The 18118-nt window shown below is 40.0% G+C and overlaps 1 protein-coding gene across 1 annotated transcript in view; it reads left to right on the top strand.

Annotated features, from left to right (window-relative positions):
* Positions 1 to 18118, top strand: part of ABCA12 (ATP binding cassette subfamily A member 12) — a 344530-nt gene that overhangs the window by 236537 nt on the left and 89875 nt on the right. Inside the window, exons 34-37 of the mRNA XM_034433493.3 lie at positions 1422 to 1554; positions 2783 to 3035; positions 7609 to 7695; positions 9418 to 9511. Coding sequence (XP_034289384.2) covers positions 1422 to 1554; positions 2783 to 3035; positions 7609 to 7695; positions 9418 to 9511 — 567 coding nt within the window. The remainder of the gene's footprint in view (positions 1 to 1421; positions 1555 to 2782; positions 3036 to 7608; positions 7696 to 9417; positions 9512 to 18118) is intronic.

Genomic DNA, 18118 nt, shown 5'->3' with positions numbered 1-18118 from the left:
TGACAGTCCTTCACTTAACAATTGTGGCAAGAAAGGTTATAAAATGGGACAAAACTCATTTAACAACTATTTTGTTTAGCAATGTAAATTTTGGGCTCAATTGTAGTCGTAAGTTGAGGACTATCTGTATTACTCTGTGTAATTGGTGGTCCACCAGCTCATGCTTGCAGGCAAATGGCATTTCTTGCAGCTATTCCAATGCACCAGTGTTGCTATTAGTTTTATTTGATTTTTTGTTTTATTATTTCATTTCAATTTTTTATTTTATTTTATGCTTTAAATTTTGTAAGTGGCCTAAAGGGTGGCAGATGAATGTTTGAATGAAAGGACATTATGAAACAAATCTTCTCAGAATGAAAAGGTTATGATCACAATGAAGAAAATTAAATATGAGTATATATTGAGTTGATTTATCAGTCCATTGGCATCCATGTAAAATTATGGTAGGAATACATAGAAGCACACAGGACAGCCTTTTTTGATATTGTATAATTCATGACATAGTATGAGGAGAAGAACCTGAAACTAGGAAATATGAAACAGAGTGGCAGCTAGAATCTGAAGATGACAAATAAAAAAGTTGCCATGCTTAGAGACATGGCCAGGGGCCTCTAGAATTTAGTCATTCCATTAATTTCTACCTCTTTCATCCAGAGGGAAAGGACAGAATGAGCTGATTCAGGAGGATGCCATCTCATAGAATTATGCTTTTAGTTATTGCATTGGTGATTCAACTTCAGTTATTATTATTCACTGAATATTTAATTACATATAAAGATAGGAAAATTTGTTGAGACTTCGTTTTAATGTGTCTCAAATGTATATGGGAGCTCCTATATAATTTGTATACTAAAATAGATACTTAAAATTGCACTTAGTTTGCATTACAGGATTCAGTAATATATTAAGATTATATGCAAACCCATTTGAAAAAAAATATAAATATTTAGAATTGCACCAAATGCAAACTCAAGTTCATATGAACATTTTTTAAAGTTGCAAACTGATCTGGATCAGGAAATGAAAAAATAAACTTAAGAAGGGAAACAACAATGATACCTTCTCTAATTGTAGGGGGTTCTTTGTCTAGTAGTACATTCTTGTCTGTTGATATAGAGGAAATTAATATTCTCTTCCTATTATGTCTGTGTGTTATATCTATGCAATGGCTTCTTACAAGGATGGCTATTTACAAAGTGGAAACAGTATGGATAAAAGTTATTTACAGAACTATGAACTGGCATAAGATTCTGCACACAAACTGGAAGCAATCAGTCTAACTTAAACATAGAGCATAGGTGAAGTTGCATGTGTTTTCAGTCTTGTATCCAAGTAGAAACTTTTAATAGCAAGATCAAAAATTTTGCTTTAGGAATTGTGAGAACTGAAATTAAAATATTTTTAATATTACTGTTTTGCAGGTGTTTCTTAATTTGACCAAAGATTTTGCAAAAGATGAACAAACCAATGCAGAGTTATCTCAAGAAGGGCCCAGTTTTGCTGTGGATAATGATGGCTTGTCCATGAACTCTAACAATCTCTTTGAACCAGATGGTATTAAAATAGTGTAATTTTTCACTGGCTGAAGCTTTTACCAAAGGAAAAGCCTGTAGTGTCTAGAAGAGTGTACAGTGAAGATGGCATTTTTTAGCAAGGTTGTGAAATAGCAGGTTAACTTCACAAAAATGTAAATGGATTGATCATAAATTGGGGGGACAGGACAAATCACCAAGTATGGCTGGTGATGAAGCAATTCCAGGTTACAATTAGAGATAAGACAGGTTTGTGGGAACTCCAGTAACTCTGAAACCTGAAATCAAGCACTGTTATGACTAGAAATATAATGGGCAGTTATTCCATGCCATTTCATCCTAGATCTGTTTTGTGCTTCAGAAATTAGCTTACCAAGAAAAGCTAATTCCATCTTAGATTTTGGTGAGAAGGTAGGAAATGGTGACGTAAACTAATAGGACCCTATGCCTAGGCTAAGGGATAATTCGCTACTTAAATTTCATATAATTATTTTAAAAATTGCCATAGCTCCTTAAAGATTGTTCAGTTATTGAGACATAGGCTGAGTTTTCATTACGTTCAGGGCTGCTACTCAGCAGCAATTCACAAACTCTAAAATCACCTTTTTTTCCCCATTTATCATATGAAACAAGAACAATGAATGACTTGGACTATCACTAACTTCATAGGTCTTGTTTTTGTCAAAAATTGTCCCATCCTCATAAGTATACCTTGTGATGCAAACAACCATAACTGATTCAGGAAACCAGATCTCTAATGCTAAAGCTCCCTGGCTGTGGAGAAGATATTCAATTACCTGTATATCTGGCAGTAGCACCTCACCTCATCATAATTTTAGGAACAGCCTTATTGAAACACCATGATCTCTCAGACTGTTTAAACTGCTGATCATGTAGCTTTTCATTCTTTCCATTATAAGCACAATGTAGGCCTGAGGGGAGAATGTTGATGACCCAGGATGAGGAGGTTGGATAGGTTGGCTTACCAAAAGCAAAACACAGCCGCTTCCAGAAGTGCATTTGGAAAAGAAGAAAGTTAGTGTGAGTCCTAACATCAATCACTGCTAATAAGGCAGCAGCCAGAATTTAGGATTGTCTAGGATTTTAAAAAGAGAAATAATGTTTTTCAAATTGGTTTACGTGTACTGGTGGGATGAATTAGGTAAAACTAAATATAATAAGGAAACAAAACTGAGTATTTATGCATAAAAGAAATGCATATTTCTTTTCTCTTTCTTTTTGATGAATAGATCAAGTCCTGATTAACATGGGAAAGCCAAGCAATCTTTCTCTCCTGCTGAGGAAGGCGACAGCATTGTTCATTAAACGTTTCCATCACACTCGACGGGATGTGAAAGGCTTTATTGCTCAAGTTATCCTTCCTGTGCTCTTTGTGACAGCTGCTATGGGCCTTGGCACCTTGAGAACAAAGGTGGCAGAATACCCAGCTCTCCATCTCTCACCAGCCTTGTATGGTTCTTCCAGCCAGTCAGACTTCTTTGGGTGACTATTCATTTTTATTCAGTTATTCAGTTAGCTTCAGTTACCAAGTGTAAGAGGGCTGACCAAATTGTCACCAGTGTGACTAGAATTATTATAGTTCTTTGTATGGTAGTATGAGGTACTGTATGCTAAGAAAAAGAAGGATAAGAGACAGAAAAAATACTTTTTTGTTAAATTCAGCACTATTATACTTTCTAGAGTTTTGAGAGTAAAGCAAATTATAAATTTACATCAGCTGTCCCAGATAAACCAGATAAGAAACATGATAGATGAATTAATTCTTTTTTTTCCCTGTAAGGCTACTTTATTAGAATATTGCAAGTGTAAAAGTACAAAGTTCCCAGTGCCATGTTTAACTGTTTGATCCATTAGGGTGGGAACTTCCTGAAATTCTTTCTCTGACTGTTATGCCACTGGGGTTTCCTGCCTGTCTTGACTAATTGTTTCCTAGGCAGCATCTTTTCCTCTTGTTCCTCAATGTCATTCACACATTCTATTGCATTTTTATAAGGTTTATCAGTATAGTCCAACAATTCAGCAAACTATCAGGGTATTCAATTAATTTGAGCAAATCTCATATTTGCCACTGTGTGCTGCTAAAATTCTAGTGTTTATTCATTTTTAACCTTCAGTTGGGTGAAATAGTGTGTCATAGGGCAACCAGTTTTGAACCAAACATTACATTTCCAATCTAATTTACAGAATGCCAGATCACATTATTCCTATGGGAATGAAATACGAGAAATTTATCATATGACTATCAAGTCAGTGGGGAAGCCAGGAGGAAGCATACATTTTATTGTGACTGTTGAGGCTCCTTGCCAGCTTTCCACAAGCAAACTGGAAGGGAGTGTCAACAATGAGGAAGCCAGCAGGGAAGGTTGCAAGGTGCCCAGATGAGCCTCCCCCAACCATGCAACTTCTCTAGTCTTGTGCGCTTATACCACATCAGCCACTTGCACAGCTCTGTGCACCTTTCCCAACCTCTACCTTATCCCCAGGTAGTCTCCCTGACCTATGTTGTGCCTCTCATGCATATTGCAAACCCTTCCCAACCCACTCTGTGCCCTTTCTGACCTGCACAGAAACCTCTCACACATCCTGCACACCTTCCTGATCTACACCACAAGCCTCACACAACTTCCCTGGAAGTGCAGAAGAAGTGCTGCACAATTCAGGGATGGTGTGTGGGATGCCACCTGGGTTGGGGTGTGTGTATGCAGGGTGTGGCATGGATCAGGAAGGGTGCACAGGGATGCAAAGGGATGCATGATTGTTTGGTAAGAAATACCTCTGAAATGCTGATCCTCAGATCACAAAGGAACTACTACTTCTTATAAGTTCATGGAACCATTTATGAATTGGGGTTTTACTAAGAATTTTGAGTATTTTAAATATCTTATAATTATCTAAAATTTGAAATTTTATTTCAAGTTATAAATATTTCTAAGGCCCTTGTATTTTTTAAAAAAAGTTGCATTCATGATTAGAAACATTTCAATGAATATTTCTTAACCTCTTTAAAATTTTGTTATCTTAATAGAATAGAATAAAATAGAACAGAATAGAAATAGAATAGAAATAGTATAGAAATAGAATAGAAATAAAATAGAACTTCATTGTCACTTTAAATGTACACTAATCAGCATACATTAAAATGAAATATTATTGCATTCAGCTCTCAAAAGATAACCATTATGCATATACGCATATACACAACATATATAACACAAGAAAACATCACAGTCTAGTTAGAATGTATACATATACATGGGAAAAAAAAGAGAATCCTGCGAATTTACAAGACAGATGGCATAAGGAACAAAGCTGTTACAGAATCTAGTAGTTCTGGTATAAATACTTCGAAACCTCCTCCCAGAGAGGAGCAACAGAAACAGACGTGGAAATGGGTGTGTGGGGTCTCTAACAATGCTTTAAGCTCTAAGCACATAGCACTTATAAGCAGTATCCTCAATAACGGGAAGTGAGCTTCCTATAATCTTCTCAGTTGTCCTTACCACTCTCTGTATAGACCTCCTATCTGAGGCACTGCTGCCACCAAAATAAACTGATGCTATTTGTTAAAATGCTCTCAATTGTACCACTGTAAAAAGTGACCAGGACAGAAGAAGAAAGATCTACTCTCCTCATCCAACACAGGAAGTAAAAACACTGTTTGCATGCTTCACTAGTTTGCATGCTTCACTAGTTTGCATGCTTCAAATAGTTATCTGCTCCCCTAAATACCAGTAGTGGGTTTCACTTACCTTCGCTACTGGTTTGGAACTGTGAGCGTGCATGTGTGCTTGCTTTGCTCGCGCACAGCACTTTTGCACATGCACAGAGCGTCCGTGATGATATCTGGGCAGGTGAGCGGAGCCTCCCACTACCACTGCTACTGGTTTGCCCGAACCGGGGCGATCTGGTAGTGATGGTGGAGCAAAACTCCGCCCACCTGTCCGGGTTTCGTTACTTCCTGGTTTTAACCAGGAAGTAATGTGGGGTTTTTTACCTTTTGCGCATGTGCAGAAGGTCCGCCGGTGAAGAAGCGATGTGAGAGGCGCAGAAGCAGCCAGTGGGGAGAGCCGCTCTGCTGGGGTGTGCATGGGCAGTCTCGGGAGGGCGGGCAGATGTAAGGCTGACACTGGGAGTCGGGAAGGGGGACCCGCTGCGCTCGGCTGAAGAAGAGCCGCCTTGGGGGAACATGGCGAGGCTCGCTCGCCTTTTGGACCTGGTGCGCTCAGTTTCCATGGGGCCTTTGGGCGACTGCCACCCGCTTGCCTTCCCCTCCACCTCGGGTCCCACCACCTGCATACAGCCAATGATGGGGGATGCGCCCAGCGTGCCCCACCCCGCTAGTCCCCCCCTGACTCCAACTCCCAGTCATGCAACTGGCGCACAGCTCCAGCTGCACCTCATCCAGGCTAGCAAGCCTTAATTAATCCTGGGCAGCCTGGGTGGTTATGTTGCTGCCGATCAGGCTTGGGGCCTCTGCGCAGGCATGGAAGCGGCCGGTGCCGACCTGAATGCCTGCTGTTTCCTGTCCGCCTTTCAGCTGAGAGGCAGTAGCAGGCCGGCGGTGACTAGGAGATCTGAGGTTGTGGCAGCAGTCCCAGAAGCAGCGAGCAGGAGAGGAACCCACCAGCAAGCGACAGGCCGCAGGGCTACAAGTGGAGGCAGGGTGAGGCTTCCTGGGCGGCTGGAATATGGGGCGGTTGGCTCCATCGGCTGCCGTCCCCGCTGGAATGACAGCCTCGGTGCAGCAGAGAGAAGAAAGAAAGAAAGAGAAAGAAAGGAAGGGAGAGAGAGAGAAGAAAGAAAGAAAAAGGAAGGAAGGAAGAGAGAAAGAGAGAGAGAAGAAAGAAAGAGTGATGTGAGTGACGTCATGTTGGCCCCAACCACCCAGTCATACAACCACCAAGCCACGCCCACCAAGCCATGCCCACAGAACTAGTGGCAAAAAAATTTAGATTTTACCCCTGCCTTCATGCAGTGGTGAAATTGAATATTTTTTTACTATCAGTTCTGTGGGCATGGCTTGGTGGGTGTGGCAGGGGAAGGATATTGCAAAATCTCCATTTCCACCCCACTCAGAGGAAGGATACTGCAAAATCTCCATTTCCACCCCACTCAGGGGAAGGATACTGCAAAATCTCCATTCCCACCCCACTCTGGGACCAGCCAGAGGTGGTATTTGCCAAACTACTCAAAATTTCCGCTACCAGTTCTTCGAACTATTCAAAATTTCTGCTACCGGTTCTCCAGAACCTGTCAGAACCTGCTGGATTTCACCCCTGCCTTCATGGCATGGGTTCAGTTACTTGAATAGTATGGGATTGGCCCATACTACTCATGCCAACAGAGAAGGCATATTACAGGTCCCATCAGCCTGTATTTTGGCTGGCGAGGTCCAGGATGAGAGCCTTCTCTGCTGTTGCTCCTGCCCTCTGGAAAATCTTGCCCCCCAGTGTGAGGTTGGCACCAGTCCTCCTATTCTTTCATAAAGGCCTAAAGACGAGGCTCTGCTAGTCAGCCTGGAGGTCCAGTAGGGGAACAGCGCAATGGAGGTGGTTGATTGACTAGTACCATAACAGATTTCACCTCCTCCCATTCTGCCCCCACCCTCCCCATGTGTCCTTGGTTTTAATGTTTGATTTTAAATTTTTATGTTTTAATTGTATATGTAACTGTAAGCCACCCAGAGTTACCCTATAGGTGGCAAAATAAATAAATAAATAAATAAATAAATAAATAAATAAATAAATAAATACATACATACATACATACATACATACATACATACATACATAATACATACATAAATACATATATACTCCCTTCAAAAATGAGGAACATCAAAATAAAAAAACAAAAGAAATCACATTAAGTTAAAATATTTAAATAGTGTGTGTGTAGGTATTAATATTCTGACACTTGATAGTTTTCTTCCGTTTCCATTGTCATTCAGTTTTAACATGAGATATAGGGATTCAAAAGAATGTTGACTATCCTGTTCATTACTTATGGTTGCCTTGAAATTACAGTTAACCATTTGGTTTGTTTGTGTGTTTAGGAATTACAATCAAACAACAGATGCTTTGGTTGCTTCAATGTTTTCTTTTCCTGGAATAGATAATACCTGCCTAAACAGAAGTAATTTGTAAGTAGCTCTTCTCCATTTGTAAGTAACTCTCAGAATAACAGAATAATAACCTCCTTCCTACTTTTAACAACTCCTCATCTAACAAGAGAAATGACTGAAAATTATGAGTCATCAGAGTAATCTGCAGAACTATTGTACCCATTATAATCATTGGAAAATATTCTAGCAACAATCAGATAGTGATTTCTATCAAAATTTGATGCAATTAAATATCCAGTAGTAAATGTGCAATATTCTTCACTAAATACCAAATCTAGATTGATAGGTCTCACTGATGTTAAGTGTTATCAAAATTAAGATATTTTAGATTTGTTGTTGTTGTTAAACATTGTGGTTCAACAGTAATGCAATATAAATTATTATTAACTAGAATAATTCAAAAGTAAACCCAAGAACTTCAAACAGGCTGATATCTAAATTAACATGCATAATAAGCATGTTTAAATATTTATTTATTTCCAACGAATTGAACTCATTATGGTGTTAAGTAAGCATAGATGTAGTCTTATTATAGAGTCTAGTCAGAAGTAAAACCCATTGAATTATGCTTGAGTGACAGAGGAGGCTTTATAGGCGTACAGGAGTGCAGCTTTATCAATTTATAGTCACTGATGAAAGAGGAGGGTTGAAATAGGGAGGTGTGAAGATTCTTGTCAGTAAGTTTTTAATGGTGTCTATGCATTACCAAATTTAAATTATTTATTTATTTATTTATTTATTTATTTATTTATTTATTTATTTATTTATTTATAAATTAATTATTTATTAATTAAAAAGAAGATTGAAAGCTTCTCTTCAACACAATAAGAGATATTTGTGGCATTCTCATTAGCTCTTATAAGAGTTTTGTGCAAAAAGAAAATTGCAATTTTGATGTTCTTGCATGAAATCTCAGTGGTGAAATGGATGTCAGGTATATTTGTTCATTTTTACACATAGGTTCTCAGTGTCTTCTTTATTATTTTACACCGCATAATGGCATCCAGTGCCTTAAAAAGTTGTCACCCTTGCTGTTTCAGGGAGTTTTTGAATAGAGCATGAATGGACAACTTTTGTGTGCCTCTGTAGCTCTTGACATTTGGGGAAGAGTGAAGGCAAGGATGCAAAATGGATTGAGTCAGGCTTTGTTTATCTTTTTCAAACTCTGCTAAATTTATTTTAAAAGCACACACTCTAGTTTTTGTCTGTTTTCCACCACACAAAATGGCAAGAATTAGGGCTCTGATTTTCAGCAGTTGTTGGACAGGGCTCACAAAAACTATAAAAAAATGATACATTGGCCCTTTTATTATTAATTTGTACATACTGGTATACTGTAACTATTTTTGTCTATTTTTCATTAAAATAATTGTGGCATGGGCTATACATACAGTATACAGTATAACAGGATTTTATGGGTAAGCATCACAGTCTCTCAGGCACAAGATTCCCTTTAAATATAATTTTTTAATTTAATGTTACTGTAGATAATGTTTGCTTATTAAAATGGACTTATTAAAACTTTTCTACTCAGATTTAGTTTTGAATAAAAATAGATGAGCAGAAAAATAGCTAAACCAGTAAGAACCAAGCAAAGATGATCAAATTTAGCTTTCCTTGGAAAAGCTTTAGGAAATTAATGAGGTATTCCTCCCTAGTGTTCTGCATTACCTAGGAAAATCCCACAATGCTGTATACAAATTTATAGGAAATGTCAGTATTAAATCTGCTTACTTTCAGAACCTGTTTCAAGGAAGATGTGGCTGAAAAGTGGATATTCAGTGGGAATCAGAGTGATCAGTATACTGCCTGCAATTGCAGACTCAGTGGAGAGGTAAATTCAAATTAGAATCTCATGCGATAAAGTCACTATAAGATAGAAATTTTTTTAAAATGACTGAAGGGTTCCAATAAAGACTAAATAAGTGGATTTTTTCCCCAAGACTAAACCCCAAGTTTAAGAAAAAGAGATATCTTTAACATCTATATTTATAAAAGCTAATTTCCCAAGCTGCCAATTTGACCATATTTCATTTAATAATAATACTTAACAATATGAATGGCATAGTAATTTATGGTTATGGAGAGGGCGTGGCTTGCGACTGTCGGAATGACGCAAACTCTGGGGCTCTGGAGTGAGTGCCGATATCTCAGCTGTTTTGGGGGTCCATGGGGGACCATAGCCGACCCATAGGGTCAGTGAAGAAAGGGGGCATAGGCTGGTGTGGACAGGGAATCCGCAAATTCCCTATAGCACCAGCAAAGAGCCTTCAACTGGGCTCTTTACAGCTGGGAAGACAGCCATTGAGAGCTGTTACAAAGCTGGAGCAGTCACGAGTGAAGGGAAGAAAGAGGAAACAAGACATAACATTTGGGTGAGAAAGGAATTGCTGTCTTGGAAATAAGACTTCTACTTTTTAAGAGATAACCTGAACTGTAAAAAAAAATTAATTAGAACAAAAAGGAACTGCAAGAGCGAAAGGGGAGGAAGTGGATATTTGGCTACCTCCCCTTTTCCGGATTAGCAGCGATTATTCTTTTCTCAAAGAATATGAACTGAACTGATTTTGAATAATAAATGGAAAGCAGATTGGGCAAAGTGAATTTAGATTGAAATACGGGTGAATTTTGGACTTTAAATTAGAAACCGGAAAGGTCTAAGTCGGAATGAATAGACTTTAGATCAGTGAAAATAAATTGTGAAGGTATACAGTGCCATCTAGTGGTGAAAAAAAATTCTCTTTTTTGGGGGGAAGTGTGGAATGAACAAAGAATGACCTTGAGTAATGTTTGAGATAAACTGTTTTATGATTTAGTGGGAGTAAAAGAGGAGAAGGGGAAGAAGAAAAAAGATTAACAACTGAATAATAGTTCAAAGACTACTTTGTTGGAATTGTTTTTTTCTGTCTATACATTATCTGCTGGTATATTATTTTTGCTGACTATCTCGAGTGCAAATTTTTGGATCTTTTCTCTTCCTTTCCTATATTTTTTTCTATTTAAAACCTGAAATATGGAAAAGCTAAAATGTGGATATTGTATTTTTCTTTCTTTCTTTTTTTTCTTGGATTTTGCATTTCTTGACATTTAATTACTCTTTTTTCTTCTACTTATTGTTTTTTTATTGCATTTCAATAACCAGATTTTTATTTTTTATTCGCCTATATTTTTTTCTTTACTCTCTTTTTTATAGTTGGGTTTTTTATATTTTTTGGCTGACCTTTGGACTTCTTGCTTTTGTTTCTTGATTATTAAAATTTTTTAGCAGTTGGTATTTTTTTTTTCTTTTTTCTTCCACTGACTGGATTTTCTTTTTTCTTCTTTTTTCTCACTTTAGTTTCCCTTTATAGGGAACATTAGTGTTTGGTTTTGGTTCTGTTATTCCAGCAAGCCGCTCTGATGGGATAAATGATTTTAATTTGGTTTTAATGGGGTTTTAAAATTGGTTTTAAAATGAGAGTTTTAAATTCGGCCTATGATTTAATTATTTTAATCTGCTCTTAAATTCTATTTTTGTACATTGTTTTTATTATGGCTGTTCACTGCCCTGAGTCCTTCGGGAGAAGGGCAGTATATAAATAATAAAATAAAATAAAATAATAAAATAAAATAAAATAAAATAAAATAAAATAAAATAAAATAAAATAAAATAAAATAATAAAATAAAATAAAATAAAATAAAATAAAATAATAAAATAAAATAATAAAATAAAATAAAATAAAATAAAATAAAATAAAATAAAATAAAATAATAAAATAATAAAATAATAAAATAAAATAATAAAATAAAATAAATAAAATAAAATAAAATAAAATAATAAAATAAAATAATATAATAAAATAAAATAAAATAAATAATATCATTTTTTAAACGTATGGATTAGGGTATCAAGAACCTGAAGATCTGTGGTGACCAGGATGATAAATGTGGATTATAAATATTGATTTACAATATTTGGATTATAAATTGGGCGATTTGAAAGTAAAGATTAAAATGAAGAAGCTACCACAACATTTATCATCACCATCAATAACAGCAGCACCAAGCTCCACAGCACAAAAAGCAGCAGAAACAACAAGACAAAACCAACATGGAATTAAAAAGCATGATGCAGGCAATGCATGACGATCTTAAGGAAATGAAAGAGATGATGGGAAGAAATGAACAAAGATTGATAACAGTGGAAGAGAAAGCAGAAGCAACAGAGAAAAAGGTGGAGGAGATGGACTTTAGGCTCACAACTACAGATAAAAGCCAGGAAAAGACAATTATACAGCTTGAGATGGACAAGGCAGACTTCTAGTTAAGATTCCAAAACATAGAGGAAGAAAAAGAAGGGAATTTACCAGAAAAAAGTGCTGAAATATTAGCGGAAGTTATGAAAGAAAGTCCAAAAAAGATAATTAATGAGATAGATGAAATTTACAGAGTATATACAAGATATGCAATGAGGAATGATCTACCTAGAGAAAAACATGTTAGATTTACCAAAAAAATGTTGAGAACAGAGATCTTGCAATTTATGAGGAACACAATGATATAATATAAAGGTAAAGATATAGTGGCATTGAAACAAGTTCTAAGAAGAGTGAGAGATCTAAGAAAAGAATACCAATTTTTGATGAAACATTTGATTAAAAAAGGAGTGAGTTTTAGATGGTTGATACCAGAAGGAATCTTGGTGAACTTACAAGAACAAAGGCACTGATTGGATACAATAGAAAAGGCAGAGCTATTTTATCAGCAATATATAGAACAACAAGAAGAAGCTAAAGTGAGAGAAGAAGAAGGGGCAAGCTGCCAGGAAGAGAAAACAGAACAACTAACGGAGACAACCAAGGAACAAGAGGAAAGAGCATTGAGAGGAGGGGCAAGAGCGAAAGAGATAAAAGAACAAAGAGAAACAAGAGTGACTAAACCTATGTAACATAGATGTCTGTGCGAGTAAGATTATCACCCCTGCTGTCAACCAAAAGCATTTAATAGTGAGTGCATTACTCAAACAGGTGGCAAGAAAGCAGGGGCAGTCAGGCACAACACAGGTTATGTAGACAGTAAACATAGGGTCAATCAAAATGGACTCAAATCTCTTTACACCAATGCACAGAGTATGAGGAATAAACAGAGTGAATTAGAAATTCAAGTAAATGAGGGCAGATATGATATTGTTGCCATTATGTAAACTTGGTGGGATGAAACCCACAAATGAAACATACAGCTAGAGGGATATAAATTATTTAAAAGAAATAGACCAAATAAAAGAGGAGGTGGAGTTGTACTATATATAAGAAATAATGACATATCTACAGAAATAGAGCACAACAATGATGAAAATTATCTTGAATGCATTTGGGTCAATATTAAAGGGGGGGCATGACAAGTGATCACGCAATATTGGAATTCAACATTATGCAAACACAAGTAGTAGAACAAAGTCAAACTAGAGTCTTGGACTTTAAGAGAGCTAATTTCAATAAACTTAGATAGAACTTGAGAAGGATTCCATGGATGAGAATCCTCAAGGGGAAAACAACTCAAGAAGCTTGGGAAATTTTGAAAAGTGAGATTATAAAAGCCCAGTCTAGCACAATACCAATGAAGAAGAAAAATAATAGATCTCAAAAGAAACCAGCATGGCTGCATAAAGAACTCTCTAACAAATTGAAAGACAAAAAGGTCAAGTATAAAAAGTGGAAAGAGGGCCAACTAACTAAGGCAGAATATCAGCAAATAGCCTGAGCCTGTAAAGATGAAGTGAGGAAAGCTAAGGCTCACAGTGAACAAAGGCTTGCGACAAAAGTAAAAAATAACAAAAAAAAACTTCTTCCAACATATTAAAAACAAGAAAAAAGTCAAGGAAACAATTGGCCCATTGCTGGGAGAAAGTGGCAAGAAGGTGACAAGCAACAGGGAGAAAGCAGAACTACTTAACTCATTTTTTGCATCTGTCTTTACACAAAGGGAAAAAAACAGTCCAACCTATCAAAAACAGCACCACAGAAAACAGATTAGGAACATAAGTTAAAATAGGGAAGAAAATGGTAAGTGAACACCTGTCTACCCTAGACGAGTTCAAATCACCAGGACCAGATGGATTACACCCCAAGATTCTGAAGGAACTGGCAGATGAGATCTCAGAACCACTGAACTATATCTTTCAAAGATCCTGGAGCACAGGGGAACTGCCAGAGGATTGGAAAAGAGCTGATGTAGTTCCCATCTTCAAAAAAAGAAAAAAAAATAGATCCAGGAAACTACAGACCTATCAGCCTGACCTCAATACAAGGGAAGATTCTGGAAAAGATAATCAAACAATGAATCACTGAACACCTAGAAAAAAACCAAGTAATAACCAAAAGCCAACATGGGTTTGTCAAAAACAGATCATGCCAGACTAATCTTATTGCATTCTTTGACAAAGTGACAAAATTAGTGGACCAGAGGAATGCTGTCAATATAATTTACTTGGACTTCAGTAAAGCATTTGATAAAGTAGACCATAACCTACTACTAGATAAAGTAGAAAAATGTGGGTTAGACAGCATCACCACCAGAGGGATTCGTAACTGGCTGACCAACCGCACTCAAAGTGTAGTCCTCAATGGAACTGCATCTACATGGAGGGAACTATGCAGTGGAGTACCCCAAGGTATTCTTCAACATCTTCATCAATGACTTGGACGAGGGGATAGATGGGGAACTCATCAAATTTGCAGATGACACCAAGCTGGCAGGAATAGCCAACATTCCAGAAGATAGGCTCAAGATACAGAAGGATCTTGACAGACTTGAACATTGAGCACTATCTAACAAAATGAAATTCAACAGTGAAAAAAATAAGTTCTACATTTAGGCAAGAAAAACAAAATGCACAGGTACAGTATATGTGGTACCTTGCTCAATAGTAGTAACTGTGAGAGGGATCTTGGAGTCCTAACATCCCTCTCACAGTTAGGAAAATGAAATAAACAAAACAGACAAATGCAAAAGAATTTAGAGGAAGAATATAAGAGATTAGAGATGGAACTAGAAAAAAAACCGCACAACAAAAAGATTAAAAACTTGTTGGATTTGAAAAAACATAAGATGAATTTAACGGAAAATGAAGAATTGGCGAATTTGAAAATGCAAATAAACCAGGATGATGGTTAGGATATAAAATGAAAAAAGAGAAAGAAAAGAAATTAATAAGTCAATTAATAGATCAAGATGGAAAGATACGTTATAGAAGTGAGGAAAAGAAGAGGATAACTGAGAAATACTACAAGGGATTGTATCAACAAGAAATAATAGAAGAAGATGAGATAGAACAATATTTGAAGAAAATGGAACTGCCTAGAATCCCGGAAAAGTTCAAAAAATTATTAGAAGAAAGAATATCTATGATGGAATTAATGGAGGGAATTAAAAGACAGAAAAATGGGAAGATTTTTTTTGTGAGCATGCGCAAGATGGCGGTTGTGAGGTGAGGTGCTGCGGCTGGATGAAGGACTTTCTGGGGCTCGAGGGGGTGCTGCAGGGGAGCTCGACCATCAGTGACCCCTGATTCGGTTGGATGGCTTCGGGGCGAGGGTTTTGCGATCTTCCTCGCCCCTGGACGCCCCCGGAGTCGGAGGCGGCGAGGGAGAGTGTGGCCGCGCTGCTCCGACTCCGTCGACGACGCCGAGAGCCGAGCTGAGTGGAGAGTGGAGAGTGGAGAGCGGCGGCGCTGCTGGGAAGGAGAAGGAGAAGGGAGAGCAGAGCCGAGCTGAGCGGAGAGCGGAGAGCGGAGATATGGAGATGTGGCTTGCTGGCGGTGGGGTCAGTCAGCGGAGGGGGCGAGGGTTTTTGAGATCTCCCTCGCCCCTGGACATGCCTAGAGGCACTGGCGAAGAAGTTGGCCGCACTGCTCCAACGCCACCGAAAGTGGTGCTATGGTGGTTTGTTTGGCGGCAGTCGTTAGCAGCGATAGCGGCAAGGTGAAGGGGGAAGTATGGCTGTGGGGCAGCGAGTGGTGGCAGCCTGTTGAAATTTCATCTGCCCCACTCAGGAACTTCCTCAGCGGCCCCTGGAATCCGGGAATGGTGGCGTGGATATCAGCGGGGGTGGTGAGGCCGGCCCCAACATTAAACTGGGCCATGGCACACCCCATGGAAGTACTGGAGCTGTTCTCAGGCCCTATTGCCGGAGAAGGGGGGCTTGCTAGAGGGTGAAAACTGAGAGGAGCATAACGGACCGGAGAAGAAAGACCCCCTCCCGGGATATCTTGGCAGCTGTAGAGGACCTGGAGGCCCCCTGTGACATCCAATGGAGGCTGGGGTTCGGATTTGTTATCCCAGAAGAACTGAACTATCTGAGGAATGTAGGGCTGGGGGGCGACGGAGGAGTTTTCCGTCACATAGATACCAGCCCTTTTCTCCTCCCCCTCCCAGGTACTGTGTCTGCCTAAATGGGCTTATTATTTGCCCTAATTGAGGGAATTTTCTCTCTCCCCGCCCCTTTTCTTCCCCTCCTCCTTCTTCCCCTTCCCTTCTTTCCCTTTTTCATCGGGACTTACTCGAATATGATCTTGAGTATAAGACTTTGCCAAGGATTTTCCATCTTCGCCCCTGGCGTGACTCATAGACTGACTGATAGACTGATAAATCTTTCTTCCGACCATGGTCAGCCAAACTGATGCAACTGTTGAGGGGTCCTCTATTACATCATGACTCTTGTCTGTGGGAGAACTTTTTCAATCTACGGCCCCGTGGGGTTCCGCCGTGAGAGGGCGGGCCGGAGGTCGCCCCCATTGGAGGAGATAATTTAGGACCCTCCTGCTGTTGTGGGAGGACAGTTGAGATACCAACAGCACATCGATGAACAATTGGCTGTGTTACATCTTTTGTGAAGTCCCCTGTCTGAGCTTTGGGCCTCCATCACTGCATTTTGGAGATGTATACGACTGCAGATCTTCTTGCGCTGTGAGATTCCCCCTTCTCGCAGATGTGGCCCTCCTCACTATCGAGGGCCCACCTCAAGGAAGGGTTTTGGGACCCAGAGAGGTGGCATGTGAAAACGAGGGGATTGAGGGGTTTTCTAACAAAATTTTTAGTGAAATTTTTAAGGGGTCCTAGGGAGGGGGATGGTCAGATTGGAATTCGGGCTGTGGGTATGGGGGATAACCCACAAGGGGGAGGGTCGGGTCTGGCTGTGAAGCGTGGCGTGGGGGATGGGGGACCCGGGATCGGGGGGGGGGGTTAGAGCTTGTCCGGATAGTTTTTTGAACATCAGTACTGTAGGTGGGAGGGGTAGATATGGCGGGAGCAGGGGGCCATATCGTGTTAGGGGAGTGCGCACTCGCTGTCTACGAGCGGTGGCGTGCTCCGGCCCCCAAGGCTCTACTCGCTCCTCAGGTTGCATAGACCCTCAGGACCCAGGCCTTCGGCTGATGCTGTGCAATGCCAGGTCCGTAGTAAATAAAGCCCCCCTCATCTGTGATCTTGTTCAAGAGGGGGGTGTGGACCTGGCAGGTATTACGGAGACCTGGTTGGGCCAGGAGGGGGGGGTTCCCCTCGTTGAAATGTGCCCGCCAGGTTTCCAAGCATTCCATCAGCCAAGGTCACAGGGGAGGGGCGGGGGGGTAGCGGTTATCATTAAAGAAGGTCTGAGACCGAGGGAGGCCACTGTTCCTCAGACGGCCGGCTGTGAATCCCTTTTTGTGAAATGGGGTCATGGGGCTCAGATGGGTTTGCTGATCACGTACCTGGCTCCCTGCCACGTGGCAACAGCCCTGCCCGAGCTACTCAACGTCATCGCCGCGGTGGCGGTTGATACCCCTAAGCTTATGGTCATGGGGGATTTCAACCTGCCGTCCGTGGGTGAGACGTCAGAGATGGCTCGGGAGTTCATGGCTTCCATGACAGCTATGGACCTGACCCAGTTAATTCATGGCTCTACCCACACAGGGGGAAACACGCTGGATCTGGTTTTTGTCTCTGGACAGTTGTTGAGGGATCTTGATATAGGGGATATAGTTACTGAACCCTTGTCATGGTCAGATCACTCTCTCCTTCGTCTCGACTTTTGAACCGCTGCACCCCGCCGCAGGGAGGCGGAGCCGGTAAGATGGTTCCGCCCCAGGCGCCTGATGGAACCTGACAGATTCCAGATGGAGCTTGGGCCATTTCCTGAGGTTCTGGCACACGCCTCGACTGGAGACCTGGTGGCCGCCTGCTGGTGCTCTGGATCGGGTTGTGCCTTTGCGGCCTCTGACCCGGTGCCGATCTCAATTGGCTCCTTGGTTTACCGAGGAGCTGAGGGAGTTGAAGCGCTGGAAAAGACGCCTAGAGAGCAGTTGGAGGGCCAGTCTTTCTGAATCTGACCGGACACTAGTAAGATCCCTCATTAGGAATTACTTAGTGGCGATAAAAGCAGCGAAATGTAGTTATTTTGCTGCTCTTATTGTGTCATCAGATAATC

Source organism: Pantherophis guttatus, chromosome 1 (genome assembly GCF_059756535.1).
Source record: "Pantherophis guttatus breed Tessera chromosome 1, ASM5975653v1, whole genome shotgun sequence".
Lineage (NCBI taxonomy): Eukaryota > Metazoa > Chordata > Lepidosauria > Squamata > Colubridae > Pantherophis > Pantherophis guttatus.
This window is presented reverse-complemented; position numbering and strand designations above follow the sequence as displayed.